The 18,310-nt window shown below is 39.2% G+C and overlaps 1 protein-coding gene across 1 annotated transcript in view; it reads left to right on the top strand.

Moving 5' to 3' along the window:
- LOC121520510 (zinc finger protein GLIS1) overlaps positions 1 to 18,310 on the top strand; it is a 91,915-nt gene that overhangs the window by 46,226 nt on the left and 27,379 nt on the right. The window contains exon 3 of the mRNA XM_041803989.1: positions 10,417 to 10,578. Within this exon, the coding sequence (XP_041659923.1) occupies positions 10,417 to 10,578 (162 nt within the window). The remainder of the gene's footprint in view (positions 1 to 10,416; positions 10,579 to 18,310) is intronic.

The following is an 18,310-nucleotide window of genomic DNA, read 5'->3' as shown; positions in this document are numbered from 1 at the left end:
TAGTGATTTTAACACAATTTTATCTAATCTAATTTTGACAACCACGGAGCAACTTTGTGCCCCCAGACATCATTGGTGTCCTCCCAGAGGGTCTCAGACCCCAGGTTGGGAACCAGTAATATAGAAGATGCATCTGTTCGAGTCAAACTTTAATGTTTTGTTTTTTTGGTTTTTAAAAATAGATAATGGGTTTTGATCTCATCACTGACGCTAACTAACTTTATATTGTCAACTTAAGTATGCAGCTATCTGGCCAAACACTAACGCCATCCATCATGTAATTTAGTCCAAATGATACGTATGCTTTACAAAAGTACAGACACAGTCGGAGATAACAGTTTAATTCTTCCAAGCAAGCCATAGCTGAGGTCAGAGGTTGTCTGCTCATCCAAGTGTACGTCCATTCAGGCCTTTCTGGTGAACACAATATCTCAAGAACACTTTGAGGGATTTTTTTTTTTTTTACTTTGCACATTTGTTCACTCTGACTCAAGGAAGGAGTGATTGAATTTTTAGGTTAAGATCAGCACCATTGTGCCTAATGCTTATCCCTTGCCTGTAAGATTTCTAGGAATCACAGAAGAAATCACCTCAGCCTTCCTCTTAGTCCACTACTGTACATTGACTGTCTGGCATCTGTTTATATTACAGAGGCATGAATTCACCAGGGAGTGGTTGCAGTTTCCCGATTTTATCTATCTATTTATTGGTCGCTGTTTGAATGTAGTAAGAAACTGACAAATAAAACCAATAATGCCCTCAAAATGCCCCCTCCCCCCGCTCTACCACAATGCTGCAAGGCAAAGAGCATTTTCTAACATCCTGTGGTCCATTCTGCATCGTAGGTGTGAAAAAAAAATCTTATTGCCCCCCTTTGTACAGGAAAAATATAAAATCCACCCTATGTCATCCATGCAGTTGGGATTTGTCTAACCAGGTAAACTTCATATAATCATACATATATATATATTTCTATTTTCTTTTTTAAATTATTTCATTTCAATCTGAAATTTGCTACTAATTGTTGTATCTATATTTAGTCAGTTGAGACATCTCTAATCCTTTCCAACTTCACATTGCCTCCAAACAGGCCTACGTCTGAGACGTAATAACCTGCTTGCCGTCTCTCAGACTGAGCAGCCAATGATCAAGAGTCTGTCAGACAGAGGGATGATCAAATGGTTTCCTTTCGTCATGACAGGTTTCCCTTACTCATGCAAACAGGAGGGAAGGGCAGTGTTGGATGAATAGAAGATGTGTTTGCAGAACTGAGCATTTTAGAAACCTGTGCTTATTCTGACAGAACAGGTTAGATTTTCATTAAGTAGCATTAGTTTTTTTCTGGGTTTGCTGATTTGACAAACTGATAAATGACTGACACCAGCAGAAACTCTAATTCATTCAGAAAATTCAAAAGTGTCTTTTGAAACAATCATGCTGTCCTAACACAGGTTAAGCTTTAAGTCCTTGGCGATATGGTGAAGCCCACGGCCACCATGGCGGGAGCCAAGAGCAGCTGGGCCTTAAACCATTCCTGAATAGTTACTTCCCATCTCCTACAGTCCAACATTTAACAGGATAACACAGTTTTTTGAAGTGTTATTTGCGCTACTTATAAAGATTATTGGCAAAGTAAAAATGGAAGCAATCAGCATATGGTAGTTTATTTTGAAAACCTTGCCGGTGAACTCACACAGAAGTAAAGCTATACACGTTTGAGAATTAGGAGCTTAAAGTACTAACTCGACATGAAAAAAGTTCCATTTTAACAAGTTGATATTTTGAAGCTCTCTTGAGGGTTTGTGTTGATTTCTGAACTTCTTGTCGACAGAGCAGAAGGCCCTCCCTCTTATCTCTCTTTTCTCTTTTTTAAAATTAAAAATCTTCTCATCCTGCTGACTTTTAACAAACACTCATTACACACATCTACTCATAGTGCACATGCTCAATTTTGTTTTTTGGACGAAAAAATGTGTGAAAAATTCAGACAAAAAAACAAATGGACTCAGTGCTCAGTAATAAAAATGATGTCTTTTTCTGGCTTTTAAAACCATCGGAAATACTTGAGGTAATGTAAATACTCAAATGTATTTATAGGAGTAGTCATATTTTGATTAATGAAGACTTCTCAGTGCAAAAATCTACACAATGTTCCTTTAATGTTCCTACATAGAAAGCTTTTCCATGTTTTTACTTTGAAAACTCCGGGTTATTGAAAGGATTGTTGAAAATAAAGGCATAACATAATTCAACAATAGAAGCACATTCATCCTAAAGAACTCAAAACAAAAATGAAGACAAAACCAGACCAGGTTAAGTCCAGAAACAGACAGTTTGGCTGATTTTCTGAACCACGGCTAATGCTGTTTGAACACATTCATCCCATGAAGTTTGTTTCCAAATCCCGGTCCCTGACAGTGACTAACTCTCCCTCTGTAATTCCCGAGTGACTCGGCTGCTGTCAGCAACTCAAGACTCCGATTAATATTTTAGAAATTTGCACTCAAGGACATGCTTCCTTTTTAAGCGAATTAGTTCATTAAAATGACCTAATCTGCTGCCAGCTTGTAAATATATTACTGCTGAGAGCTGCCGGCAAACAGATTAATAAAATTAAATCAACATCAACACAAAAACACAGTCATTAGACATGCTTAAACTACGTGAGTCACGTCACTTCACTTTAAATAAAGCGTTCAGGCCAAAACATGTAAATTAAGTCATACTGGTGCTGCAATGGAAAATGAATTTCTCCTGAATGTAGTCAGTGTTTGTTAATGAATTCAGCTGTATTTACCAGCTCGTAATGTCGAGCTGCAGATCAGACAGGTGTTATTCAGGCTGTAAACACACGCTACCAAAGCATTTAGAAATCCCAGTGGTACAGTAATCATTCGTCATTTATGATGCTGAAATGACACGTGGATACGTTTAAATGATAAATCTTTGGATGCTGTTTATTTTGCTTTATGTCAACAAATCCCATTAAAAGACTGAAACCAACAACGTCATATTTTCTCTCAATATTTACTTCTCTAGTTCTGTCTTTCTAGTCAAGCTAAATTTAATTTCTCAAAAAAAGGTCCAGTTATTGGCTCAAACAGATGGGCTCTTTTTTTGGCTGACAGGAGTTGGAGTTCTTATGCTGGGGAATATTTTCAGCTGCACTCTTTTGCTGTTTCAGTGAGAATTTTCAGCAGCAAATTCAACAAGGCCCTCAGAATTATCAATGTAACAGGCAACAGGTGTTTTTTCTTTGTCTCACAAAATTATTCTAGTCAAAAAGTGGCATTTTTTGACAATGCTCCAGTCAAGTAAAATTGACCGGAGATCTCATATATAGTTGTTGCGTACACACAAAATGAAGCCTGAAGTTGGCATTTGCCACTTTCCATGCAAAGTGTGTGTGCAGTGAGGGAGTGAATTGAAGCCAGTGTGTTTATTAATGCATACAGAGGAATTAATTTAAGTAAATCTAAAACTTAATTCCACCATCCATGTCATGGCAAGCACTTTCATCTAAACAAATTAAATTAGTCCCTGTAAATTTATATATATGTCCATGACATCACTAGTCTCTATGGGGAATTACCCTCTCTCTGAGCACTTGGTTGAATATCACAGTATTATTACCAGTGGATTTATAGAATATGTTAAAACATGTTGCACCCACAAATACGGTTGATGATAAAACTCATTCTGAGGTCAATTGGGAGAAGCTCAAAATATTTTCCTCACCAAGAAAAACTTTCATTTTGGCTCTTTGCTATTCTTTTTAAGAAATGTGGCCCCGTTCTGATAAAACTGCTGCTATACCAAAGCTACATCCAGGCTAATTGTTACGTCGGGTGCAGTCAGTTTTATGTGTTTACAGTATAACTAAACTCCACTTGTAACTGTTGCTAACTCATGCGTGAGCAGGTCAAGAGAAAAGCAAAACGCATCATGAACAGCTTTCAGTGTTGTTCTTTGCTCTTTAATAAATAAAGAAATGTACATCATTTCCAATAAAACTGCTGTTGTACTAAAGCTACATCTGTGCTAAATGCTAGATGTTTCGGCCTCTGGCACAACTAAACCCCACCCATAGCTACTGCCTTATTCTCCTCAAGTATTGCTGATTGATCAGGTCCATTTTCAGACCCGGCTCAGTCGTTTCAGATTGGATGGTTGCAGGATGGATCTGCCTGATGACAGATATGGAATCTGGCCAATCCACCTGCTCCACAAGGTTAGGGTACTGCAGGAGTTTCTCTAGGAACTTTTCAACCATTTTATTCCCTCTTACCGAACTCCTGAAAACTAAATTTTTAGGGGGCTTTTTAAAATGTCAAGCCTTGATTTATCTCCTCTCCATGTTTAAACAAAGAGCAGTGCAGCACTTCTTAATGTGCAAACACGCAACAATGAGATTAATGTAAGCTTTGCTGAATAAAGTGCATGATTTAAAGTGCATGTTATAAAGCACTATTTTAAGTGCAAGATGTAATTTTCCACTTGTGTTGCAAATACGAGTCAAGTACCACAAGTTACATTAAAGAAGGCGATTGTAGAAGTTGAGGCAGTTCTATAAAAATGGCGGTGATTCCAGGTTTTCAACTGAAGTTCCTAGAGAAGTTAACAAACAGTAAAATACAAGACAAAATCTCCATCTCCATGTTGTAGTCACAGGTTTTGTTGCTTTCTTACTGCTGACTGAACCTGCGATTTTCTCCCTCAGCTGTCAGAGAGGCTGGGGTCTCCCCATTCAGTAGGTTGTGTCTCCAGTGAGTCAGTGCCATCACTTGTCTCGCTGTGTTTTCTTCTTAAGTAAATTCTGAGGTCAGTGTATGTTGGAATCAGTTTTCTTCTAGATTTTATTCCCCACAGCTCAGTTGCTTCCTCTTGTTTTAGTTTTTTTGTGCAGTTCTTTCGTCCATCTGTCATTTTGTTAGTTGTGGGAGCTACAATCCCACCATCGGTTTCATGAAACCCAGGGTCCCGTTTTTGTTTTGACCCTCTTGTGATGTGTGTTAATGTCCTAACTTGCCACCCCTGTTGTGTCCAAACATTAATGACAAACATAAAACTCCACTAAAAATGGACCAACAACCATCTGAAAAGATCAAAAGACTGCAATTGGAAAAATTTCTAATGACATTAATTACGTCCTTAAATCGCATAATAACCTCTAATCCCTTTTAATGTGTACAGGAAACGTGAGTCTTTTAGACACGCTCTGCTCTGTTCACGCTGTCATGGTGAGGAAACAAAGAACATAAACCGTAACAGAGCTCAAATAAAGCTGCTCTCAAATGCTTCCTCTGTCAAAGACTTAGAAATGTGTTTCTGTTTAGGAGCTGTATTTATTGGCGCGGGTAGGGTTACATTTGTTTGTTTTTTAATAACAGTTTAACTACAGTAGCCATGGGCTGAACTGACAAGCAAGACTAAAGGCCACTAAGATTTTCTTCCTTCAAACAACTCAAACTGCTGCTTGTCCTGGATGAGGAGTTCACATAAAACTGCTTAAAGTTAAACCTGACATGCAAATAACACGTCTATGGTTTCCCACAACATGAAGTCTTAATCTGTAATCTGTACAAGCCAGTACCCAGAGAAGTGTATTTTTTTCAGTCCCTGCTTTCAATTTTCTGTTTGTTTTCAAGGCGATTACAAAGCTTGGACTGATTAGTGAAAATGATCCTGTGTTTTTATGTACGATCTTTTTAAACTAAATGAGGTGACTGACATTTACTGACTCATTAGCACAACCTAATAAAACCCTGAAATGTTTCCATATTTCATTCTGGATTAGGTTCCATCAAACACTTTATTCTCATGTTTTGAAGATTTGCTAAACATCCGCCTTAGAGACAAATCCATACATCTATTAAATCTAAATACAAGACTTTTGTGTTGGTAAAATGCTGCTTTATCCTTGCAAAACCACCAAGCCTTCATCTTGGATCTTACTGACTCTCTTTGTGAGAAGATTATCCTTCTTTCCCTCAAAATGACTGATTTACAAAGTGGAAAATCTTTGAAACTGGAAATCACCTGAAAGTTAAGACAGATTTGATGTTTTAAATGATTTAGTATCCTTTCCTGCAATCATTCAACTGTTTTATCCCCTTTAATGGTTTATTTATGCTCCCTTTATGGACAAATATAGTTATGCATGTTTTGGACAATGCTATCATTACTACCCATCTGCACGCACCCTTGCTATGTTGGCTGGACGTTTAAGAATGAACACACTTGAGGTTGTGGTCTCACATGGAGTTCCACCTCTCCGCTGCTGCTGCTTCATCTGACATCTACCCAGTTATTCTCTTGGACCCAGTCTCTGTGACCAAAGCAAGCTACCATACTAAATTCACTTAAGGAGCAAAAGCCATGGTGTAGTGGTGCATGAAAAAGAAGAAGTGGGTATACTCTATGGCAGGGGTGTCAAACTTATGGCCCATGGGCCACTCCTGCCCACCAGCAGGTGCCATCCAGCCCGCAAAACGTTTGGGGAAACCCGGCATTAGCCTAACCTTACAAAGCAGATGGATTTGCCTGCTTCCGTGTTTCTCACTGGCAAATCCATCTTGCAAAGCTCCCATCTGAACAGTTTTGGCCGGTTATAAAGTGACAGGACCAATCAGCGATGAGGGGCAGTACTTTCAGGTGCGGCGGAGTCTTGACGTAAGCAAGCAGCAACAAGAGGCCAGTGCAGTTATGGCAGAAGACATTATCCTGGATGCTGCTAAAGCGCCAGTTTTATCAGAACTTGACGACATTTCTTCATGCAGTGAGTTGTTTTCTTTTCAAAAACAACAAAAGTCGTGTACTGACATGTCTACAGTTGCCATGGTTCGCGCTATGAAATTCTCATTGGAGTTTACTCCTCGGAATGGGTGCAGCTCGGTAGCGGCTACCTCACGTGTTTTGTTGCTCTGATTGGCTCATAAAGATGTGACAGACAGAACGTTCATCCAAAGACACCCTCCGAGTTTTTATCAAAGGCTCTGCCCTTTACCAAACACTGTCTATGAATGGTTTACCAGATGGATGTGAGAAACAAATCTATCTGCTGTGCCAGGTTAGCATTAGCCTGGATCCTAGCACCAATGCTACTGATCCAACAGACATGCATTGGCATCATCATCAGTAAATCATAACTGAGGAGGGCCCATTCTCTGGGCTTGCCAGGGGCCCAGACAAATCTGTGGGAAGGCCTGTGAGCAGACTTACTTTTTACAGTTTTTAAATTTTTTTTTACATTACTTTGGTTTCAGCATTAATCTCACCAAATGACCATGTTTTCATCTTACGTTTAAGTAATTTTATACATATATTTAAAAAAGGGTAAAATACAGTTTGAGTTTATTTAGAAATATTCTTAGTTTTTTAAAGGCAACTGGCAACCCCCTCCCAGTTTGTCGCGACCCCCAAGGGGGTCCCGACCCTAACATTGAGAACAACTGGGCAACACTACCCAACACTGCCCCTAGGATTACTAGTGGTATTGCAGTGTTTGGTCTGTAGCTGTAGGCTTCGACAGAACATTCAGATAAAATGTGTGCAGATTATGGGCAGAAGGCTTCATCCACATCTGTGTGCATGTGAAACCTAAAGCGTAAATCCGCCTTTAGCACTTAAGCAGGTTTGAAGTCAAACGCTGAATATAATTTCCATTTGAACATGAAAACACTTCTCAGCACACCTGTGAGATCTGAGACTGAAAGTGACACAGTCTCTGTAAAGCTCTTGGTGTACAGCCTGCAGTGAGTTTCCTGCTCACTCTGATATTTGCTTCTTGTCTGGCTCAAGCTCAACAAAAACACTTTTACTAGAACCTACCACAGCCTGGTGAGTGAGTTTCAGAGAACAGAGTGTGTGTGGTTGTTCATCTTAACTTCTTATATGAAAAAACTGTAACCTAAAGTTTATGATTCATTAACCAAATTTATATGAACCTGGATATGATGTATCACCTCTGAAGCTGTCATTCCTCTTGAACTGGAGTTCAAAGTCAGCCGCATGTAATGTGAAAGTGTGGTTTTATTAAATGTTAGCTACAGGCCAACACAGTAAATATTAAGAGTCTTTATAAGTGTGATTTATATCAGAGGACAAAAGTCCTGATGGTTTCATTCCTTTCAGTTACTAAAAGTCATATAAAACTTGGAAGTGCTGTATACATTTTATACACACACAGACACTCACATATGATTGTATTTGGTTTTATTAAATGCTCTGTTTTGTAGCAGGATGAATTGTTTCACAATAAGGAATAGAAAAGGTAATTGAATAAATATTTCAACAAAGGGGCCAGTTTGTGTCAGCAGTATTTGGCTGCTGTACTTTCAGTTTTAAAAAAGTCAACTTTTGAATCAGCGCCATGCTCATATCACTTCTTCCTCAACAGCCAATCAAAATCAAGAGTGGGTGGGACTTCTGGCTCTAATTTGTAAACAGCAATCATCAAGAAGGAAGTGATCTGACTCTCCTTTCATTGGAGCATTTTACAGGTCTAGAGCTGCTGATTATACCAGGATATATATTTCATTGAATTATTTTCAGGTTTTCTTCATGATATTTTCCTCAAATGATGGAAAATGTTAAGGACGCTGAGCTATTAGAAACAGATAAAACCAAACTCAACTGTTATAACCTTTTACAACCTTAAATATTAGTGAAAATTACTCTGAAGCTAAGGTTTTGGGTGCTTGCAGCACAAACACCAGTGCCAGGTTACTGTTAACCTCACCTAGAAAATGCATCCTTCTCAGCTGCAGGAATGGCTCTCATTCTTATCTATTCATGCTGAACTGCTGTGGCTGACCCCACTCTCAGTTTAAGGTTAATGCTAAGTCCTGCTACTTACTAACCTTGCAAAGAAGATTGATTGGCCAGATTCCATGTCTGTCATCAAGCAGATCCATTTTGCAAAGCTCCAATCTGAAACAACTGTGCCAGGTCTGAAAACTGACCCGACCAATCATAAAGAAGTGGTAACTACTGGTGGGGATTTGTCGTACTGGGAGAGGATAGCAATGGCTGCCGGCAGTGTAGTTTTCAGCTCAGATGTAATTATAGTAAAGCTGCAGTTTTATCTGAACTGGACCACATTTCTTTGTTAGAACAAGAGAGAAGACCTGAACAGAAAACTTTTCTTGGCAAAGATGTTTTGCACTCATATGCTCCATATGGAGAACAGGCATCACGTCTGCTGACTGGAGGAGGGGCATTGTTGTAACAACTACAGAGGTATTACACTTCTCTCAGTGCGGGAAGGTCCGGTAAGCAGGTGATGTGCCGCTTTACACCATAGATGTCTACGGTAGCCCGTAGTACTCTGGGTCCTTACTGAGCAGTTTCAGGAATTCAGGGTTGCTTGCGGCCTATGTTGACTTCCAGATGGCGTTTGACTCATTGAGTAGAGATGCCCTTGGTAGGATTGCCATCATCCAGGTGCAGGCCAGGACCAAGGTTAATGCACACAAAGCTCTGAAGCGGCACACGCTTCCTTATCAGACCTGACCTCAGCATGATTTTTAACCCCCAACAAGCTCCACCGTTCATAAACTACAGCAGCACCTGTCTGTCGAGCTTTGATTACAACTGAGCTGCACGTGTCGACTACCTCATTTTATCTTGTTGCTCTGATTGGCCTGTAATGAACGAATTTGTCCATTCGGCTTTTGAGCAGCATGCTAAACCCACCCAAGCTCTTCTACTTCATTTAGCAGGCAACAAAGCATACACTGCTCTCTATCTCATTATTTTAGGTCAGCTAGCATGCTAAAAGTATAAAGCTAAATACTAGTGTTCCTATTAAAGTTGACCTAAAACCTCCATATGCTGATATCACCTACAATGCAAAAAAAGCAATCAAACAAGTCTTAAAGTAATATTTCTGTCCACATGCCTGACTTTCATTGTGAAAGTCATGTTTTAGGGGCACTTGGGGACAGCAGAAACGATATATCATCACCATTTAAGATGATACGTTGAGCGTGTAAACAAGCAGTTGTTTATTTACTCTCCAGGAGTTGTGGAACAACAGGATCATTCATTTTGAGTTGTACACACTTTTTACTCACTCTGTAATGATTTCTACCATCTGGTAAAAAACCTAAAACATCTGTCTTTGTAGCTTCCTAATGCTCACTGTGTTCACCACTGACTAAAATAGAAAAAACTATGAGGTAGAAAAAACTGTGCTGAAAAACTTAAAAACTAGAGGGATTAAGGTGGTATTTTTCAGAGGGTTTATCCTATTTTCTATTATAAATAATCATTGGAACCACTGTTTTATTAAAATACTGATCCCAGCAGTCCTGTGTTAGCAAGAAAACATGCAAGAAGAGACTAAGACTTCTGCATATTTCAATTGAGATAGTTTAAATGAGTTTAATTCCAAACTTATAATTTTCCTTTCAGTTCGAGGGCTGCTCCAAGGCGTTCTCCCGTCTAGAGAACCTGAAGATCCACCTGAGGAGCCACACAGGAGAGAAACCATACATCTGCCAACATCCCGGCTGCCTAAAAGCCTTCAGCAACTCCAGTGACCGAGCGAAACACCAGCGCACACATCTGGACACGGTCAGTACAGAGCAGCACACAGCCATCCACACACCACCTGTCCTATTGAACATTATACCCACATCTATGCCAGCCTGGTGTGGTCTGCCTCTTTATAACAAATGAGCAAATTTTACTGAAAGGCAATGAGGCTGAAACTTTTGTTTACTCCAAATGCACAAAAGAATCATTATCAAAATCAAATATTTGTATATACAACATGCCAAAAGGAATTAAACTGAGTCTCTACCCAGTTTCTTTTTATTGTATGTTTTTGCTCTTGCTCAACAGGCAACACAGTTTGAAAATGAATAACTTTAGATGATGAAACTGATGTGGAATTGTAACAAAGGGTACAAAGAAGCATGCTTAGTGGTCAGAGATAAATGCTTCAACACTACTTGTATTTAAATGTTGTATTTTGATTTTGTACTTTATATTTCGTAACGCTTAAGAGGCTTCTCAGCTGCTCTCACTGTATTTGGCAACTGTAGCTAATGTAGAAGATTAAGATTTTCCTTAAATGTTAGAAATACTCCTCTGGAATAATCGTAGTTTAAAAAAGTGCATTTCACAGAAGTATTGTGTACATTTTAATGCCCGACATGGTATATGTTAGAAATTGATCAAACTTATTTAATATCAACTTAACCTCAAGTATATTTTTCTTTAATTTTTCTGGACTAAAAAAATGTATTTAATTTTAGAAGTACGTCAGTACACATTTATCAACAAAGCAGTAATATGCATTGTTGTACATACACCACAATTAACAGATCAGGTCAGGTACGTGAGCATATGCTGGCACTTTGCGTCAACCTTGGTCTGATACTGCTCCGACCTCCTCATGGCCATCCTCCACACCTGCACCAGGCTTATGCGCCGTCTCTCCAGGTATCATCCCAACTGCCCCCTCCACGATGCACAAGGCATCTGGACCAGCCCACCCAATCCTGGGCACCCAGTATGCTGTGAGCTGAACCAGGCCCGGGAAAGTGCACCAGTTAGAAGCACAGCTGCCATTCTTGTGTTAAGCAGCTGACCCTTCCCATCCTCAGTCTCCTGAGCACATCAGCATTAGACAAGCTGTCTTGCTAATGACAACCCAAAGATGCACTAAAGGGAAGTTGTCTGTTCCCTGTCTTCAAACCCATCACTCCATGCATGAGCCCAGGTTTGCAGTTGTGTGAGTCTGTTTGAGACCGTAGAGAGACACCTGAGCACAATTAGCACAATAGCTATAGTTCATCCAAAGTCCTGAAGCAGGTACTAACACAACATTTTACAGATTTTCCGACAACAAGACTTTAGGACACCTCACAGGAGTCCTGCAGACAGCGCACATACATGTTTTCCACTTTAAAGACAAGCTAATACGTTCACAGTTCTCAGGGTTTCCTAGTGGGAGTTTCAGGGAAAGCATGATTCAGAGAGAATATACTTTCATTTCAAATACACTAATTTGATTGGTCTCACATAAATCACCAAAGCCCCATACATTCTTCAGAAAACACAAGGCTAGGTTATATCAGAGATCTGCAGTAAACTGGTATCAGTATTAGTAATGTTTCCTAGGCGTGTAATTTCCCATCTGAGTTAATGCAAAATATGATTGCATTTAGCCAATGAGTCTAGTACCACTGGCCTTTGGTCTCTTTTGCAGGATCAGCTCAGTTTGACTTGAGCCCAGAACATTAGTGATTACAAAGGCTTAAATACCAACTTAAAGGTGTGTTTTAATTTATTATTCTTTTGTTTCAAGTCCAGATGATTTTTAAAGATGTGGGCTATGGCTCAGATGATCGTCAAAGAAGCAAGTGTAAACACAGTAAATCTGACACCTACAATTGTCTTTGATGAAGTTATGCTTATTTAGTGATAAACACATCATTTTCAACAAGTTCTTGTTGTTCAACAAGTGGACTAAAAACCATGGACCGAACACACAGAGACTTTGAAAAACTCTTTCTGTGATTGCACATATAACATGTCACATGCTTTTTGGGGCAAAAAAAAAGGTTGTAGCAGGGAGTCTATTTTTGATAATGTAGGCCTGCGCTAAAATATAACTGACGGTGTAGAGACCATTGCATTTTTACCAATGATTTACACTTGAACCTGTTTTAATGGCCATATGGGCATGTAACAGGTTTTTGTAGACAGATCCTTAAAAAAGATCATAAATCTTTTGTTTCAACCCTCAGGCATGGTTACATATTTTAGGGCACAATTTTAAATCCAATACTTTGACTTTTAATAAGGTATTTTTATAGGTTGGATTGATGCTTTTATTTAAAGTGGAACACCAATTTTCCTCGTCAAAGTCAGCTAATAGGTCTCGGAGAGTAACTCGAGAGCATACGTGACAAAAATAGACTCCAAAATCCTCATGCTAGGAAATGATAAATCATTGGTTTGTTGAGATGGAAAAGGGGATTTTAACTGAATGTTTTCAGCTTGCTCTTCATCTGTGTTTGAGACTAACAGCTCGAGGCTACGCTGGCTGCTGTTAGCATAACACGGCCAAATCTTCAGTCAAACTGTTAGAGATCCAGCTCCTTTGTGGGTAATCAGATTTTTACAAGAAAGGAGATTAGAAATATGATACCATTAGCTCTGTTCAGTCAATTCTGCTACTTTTTTAATCTGTCTACTGCAAGTCTGCATAAAGTCTTAAACATTTGCATGGACTCTTCTAGGTCTAAATGACTAATAGATATCTCTTCGGCACATGAAGGAAGCATATGATATATTTTTGTCTGGAATTGCTGTTAGGATATAAAAATGTACTATCCTGCAGCAAGAAAAGATCTCCTGATGATAAATGCTGTTTGCTCTGTAATGCATGGGAATACACAGTGCTCTCAACACACATAAAATCACTTTAATTTAAAGTGCCACTGCTCCGCTCTTTCTGCAAGTTCCCTGACATACGGTCTGAGCTTTCTGTAGGATTGTGAAACTGCATACCTGCTGTGGATTTATTCTACAAAACCACAGTTATTTTTACTCCTGCTGACAAGCGATGAGGACTTAGTACTAATCCAGCAAATCAGATCTCTTATTACACGGTCGAGATGGAGCTTTAAGATGCACTGCAGTGTTATTACAACGAGAGGAAAGAGTTATTTTCTCCTTTTTGTGGCTTCACGCAGGCTAATAGTGGCTTTGCAGTTGCGTCACAAATCAGGAATCAGACACTTTTGGCGCCATCACAGAGGCCCAGTGGAGAAGTGAATGTAAATAATTGCTGAATTTAGCATAACAAGCAGCCAGGAAAAGACTGGTGTGGATTCAGACTGTTTAGGTTCGACTAAATATCTTGTATTGTATTACAAATGTTATGGATAATACTGCGTTGTGAAGGATTTGTTTCCTAAATGAAGTAACTCTGATGTAGAAACCATAATATGCAGCTCACATCCTTTACAGTGTGACACATTTGGGGATCTTTGGACAAATATAAACATCAACTAAACAGCAATTCTTTCATAATTTGATATTTACATCACATTAGATTTATTTATGATGGTACACGCTTTCTGCTTAATGATCAATGTTCCAATATTTAAAACAAATCAGCCCAATGAATGTTGAAATCCAGTGTGACCAAAGAAAACAGCAAATTAAATTTTCTCTTCTAGCTTTGGCTGCTTTGTCACGTTTGTTAGTTGAAGCATTTCGGTCGTAACATCTTGAATTGCAACATTAAACAGGAAGGCTTTGTTTAAAACCCTGTCGATTTATGACTTTCAATATTTGTAAAATTTTGACATACACACACAGCTGCCGCCTGACACGTCATTAATCATTAATTCATGTCTTAATTTTTAGCAGCTGTCATGACTGCTGTGCATGCAATCGCTCTGGGATTAAAGTAAGCACAGAGGATGGTCGAGTTCAACCATTCATTCAGACTTTTTTGCAATTTCAGCAACTCACCTCTCTGACAGATTTCATAAGAAGCTATTGCTCAACTTTTACTTGTGACAAAAGACAATCATGTAATGCCATAACAGAGAAGTGGCAGGGATCAAATTTGAGATATACTCAAATGTCTAAATCTGACATGCAAATTTGAATGTTGTGCATGGCAGGGGTTTAACACTCTGATTATGGGCCAATCTGAGCAACAAAACATTTGACATAGTAGGCGTTAGTAGCCCCAAAGGGGTAAACTACTTAACGAGAGCTTGACAGGCATGTCATTACACAATTCATATTAGAAGTAGAGCCAGTTGATAAATCAAGCGGTTGCTGAGACTGGTCCAGAGAAGACATTTGTCCACGAAGGAAAGCTTTTTTCAGCTTTTTCTTTGATCTTCTATTAGTAAAGAAATGTTTACCAGCTCTAAAAAAGTCTACCAATTTACAGTGCTTTACGAAAGTATTCAGACCTTCTTTAAGTTTTCTGTTTTGATATGTTGCAGCCTGATCACTCTGACTGAGCTCCAGAGATCCTGTGTGGAGATGGGACAAAGTTCAAGAAGGACAACCATCACTGCAACCCTCCATCTGGGCTTTATGACAGAGCGGCTAAGTGGAAGCCTCTCCTCAGTGCAAAACACATGAAAACCCTCTTGGAGTTTGCAAAGAACTTCAGATGAAAGCCACACAAGCTTTTCTGTGAGTTGTGCTGAGGAAGGGCTTCCATCTAGCCACTCTGCTATAAGCCCAGATCTTTGGAGGGCTGCAGTGATGGATGTCCTTCTGGAAGTTTGTCCCATCTCCACACAAAATCTCTGGAGATCAGTCATAGGCCTTTCAGGCTGAGAGGGCTCTGTACGAGTTCAGGTTCCCAAACCTAATTTTGAACAGGCCAGTGCATTTAAACATTTAATTTTGGAACCTGAAAAGTTGGTTCTCAGCTGGAACCAAAAAGTAGTTGGTACTTCTTCCTGAACCGTGACATCACCAATGGGCATGTCATATTCTAGGTTTTGAAGACAAGAAAAAAATTAAGAAACAATGGTCTGCTGAGGAGACAAATGTTTGGTCTTCATCTGGGCATTGAAAGAATTCCAGGTGAAGCTAGAGAATAGGACAAGGAAGAGCAAGTTATATGCCGAACTTGCAGAAGAAGAAGAGATGGTGAAGGCTGGGTTCCCCGAAAGCCTGATTGAATATTTAATAAACTCAAGAAACTGAAGAAGGAATACCCGAACAGCAAGAAAGACCTTGGCAAAAGTGGAGCTGGGCGTGGTGATACGTGTCCATCACGTCCTCCCACTTTGGTTCCGCCTAAACTGGTGTGAAAGCGGACCAGCTTGCCAGAAAGCACCAAGGTTATGAGACTCCAGAAAAGAGCTAGAACTAGACCCAGAACCATGTCTGTCTGAAAGCACTATCAGAGTGACCATTAGGTTTTTGGTCACCTCTCTTACTAAGGCCCCTCTCTCCAGACTGCTCAGATTAGCTGGGGGACCAGCTCTTAGAAGAGTCCTGGTTGTGCCAAACTTCTTCCATTTGAGAACTATGGAGGCCACTTTGCTCTTGGTAACCTTTAGTTCAGCAGACATTTTTGTAGCCTTCCCCAGATCTGAAAAAGACTTTTAACAAGTGTATCATCGGGTTGCATCATAACAAAATTGAAAAAAATGAAAGGGATCTGAATAGTTTCTGAATGACCTGTAGCAGCGTCCTTGCAATTTTTCCACAAGCCACCATTGTTTACTGGTTTGTTGTTGCATCAACTAAACCACACTGCCTCTATTTTCATAAATGTTGCTGATTGGTACAATGATTTTTCTGACTGGAAACAAGCTCATTAACTTGAAGCTTGGCCAGCAGCATTCACCTGATGGCAGACATGTAATCTGGCCTTTTAACAGCCCTTGAATACTACTTTAGTTATAGTTTTGTTTCGGCCTCATACATGACATTTTCAGTTCTCTTCAGAAATCTTTTTCATTGTGCTTCTTTTCTTTTTGTAACTATAACTCTCTGAATATAGTCCATAACTTAATACTGTACATATTTTTTCATGAGAAGTCCATTGACTCCCACTGAATGAAGTCCTTTGAAACAGGCTCATTAAATGTATTTCTTTGATGGTGTATGGAGTATTATCCATGGTAGCATTTTAGTAAATTTAAGAACATAAACCTTCACTTTAAATGTGCTTTAACATTTATGTTTGAGACCACTGATTATCTTTTAAAATTACTACAGCCTTATTCTACCTAGTAGTGGATCACTTTCCTAATTTATGTATGAATATTGTGCTCTTTTTTTCTATGAAAGGTTTGGTACTAAAATAAATTACCTGTAAAAACTGAGACCAGTTTCTTCACTGACTGCATGTATGGGATTTTCTAAAGTGTAAAATTTGATTTCATTTCTTGACTGCTGAATTGAAGGAAGTGTGTCTGCACCGAGCTGTTCCTCTTAACTCTTCTCTCTCTCTCTTCCTCTCTTTAAGCCAGCAGAAGAAAGGTAAATATGCCTCCCCTCAGCTCAGGAGTAGATTACGTAAAATGTTGACATAATGTACATGTGCTTCCTCTCTCTGTTAGTGCAGATGTCACGTTAAGTAAACTGTGTTTGCAGCATTTGTCCTAAATGTTTGTGTGTATGGTACACAGCACTACTGTGTACAGCGTCACGCATGTAAACCGTCCTGATGTGAGTCAACTAAAGTTGCTCTTTTATTTGTAAACGCATATTTTGTGTTTGACATCACATCCAGTGTGACCATAAACCAAAAAGTATTTTGGAGTGAATGTTTGACCTAGACTTATGTGAGTATACTGTGTAGGTAAAGACCATAGACCAGGGCTATTCAATTACAAATTAAACTGAGCCAAATTTAAAAATAAAGAAATGTAGTGGGGCCAGACATGTCTGGCGCCCAGTAAGCAGCTGGTAATGTCAAATTCTGAACCAATGCAGATCAATTTGATGAAAAATATGCACTTTTTATTCATGGTCTTCCTTTTAAATTTGGCAACATGACAAAAGCACATAGAAAAAGTGCATAATTATGCATATTTGAACATAACCTGAGGTAGTAAAAATGTTTTTTTTTTTCCACTTGAATAAAAAATAAAAATAGAATGAAAAAATAAAATGAAATTATGTAAATAATATTTTTGGTCACATCTCATCCAGGTATATCTTAAAGTGCATAAAAACTAAATTTGCACATGTAGTTACAGTTGAAAACAACGCTTTATACCCAGCATCTCGGGGCTACTTCTTTCAGCATTGCTAGCCTCGCTTCAAAACAACACAAGGCATTGTAGGTAGACTGTTGCTAGGCTACGCAGAGTGTTGCATTCATAGTCTGAAATACTGTGGGAATTTATGAAAATTTGGGAAATAGGTTGCCCTCTGCATTTCTGGCATGACTACAGGCTGGGCCACTTGGGGGTTGGCTCTGGGCCGCATGTGGCCTCTAATTGAATAGGCCTGCCATAGACTGTGTATAAAAAGATGGACAACGTGAAAGCTACGCAAAAGAGAAGCCAAAGTTTAGAGCTCCCCCTGATGACTGGCTACAGTAAGCTAGGACCTACAGTAAGCTCGCTTTTTCCACTGTTTACAATGCTCTGAAAAAAGCATTATTAAGGGGAAAAGCCATCCAGATCTACATGGCCCTGTGGGAAAAAATAATTACTCACAAACCTAATAACTGGTTGTTCCACCCTTGGTGGCAACAACTGCAAACAAGCATTTGTGGTAGCTGGCAGTAGGTCTTTCAAATTCCTGTGTAGGAATTTGGGCCCACTCCTGTTTGCAGAATTGCTTAAAT

This window comes from Cheilinus undulatus, linkage group 13 (assembly GCF_018320785.1).
Source record: "Cheilinus undulatus linkage group 13, ASM1832078v1, whole genome shotgun sequence".
NCBI classification, from domain to species: domain Eukaryota; kingdom Metazoa; phylum Chordata; class Actinopteri; order Labriformes; family Labridae; genus Cheilinus; species Cheilinus undulatus.
Note: the sequence above shows the minus strand (reverse complement) of the source record. Positions and strands in the feature narration are given on the sequence as shown.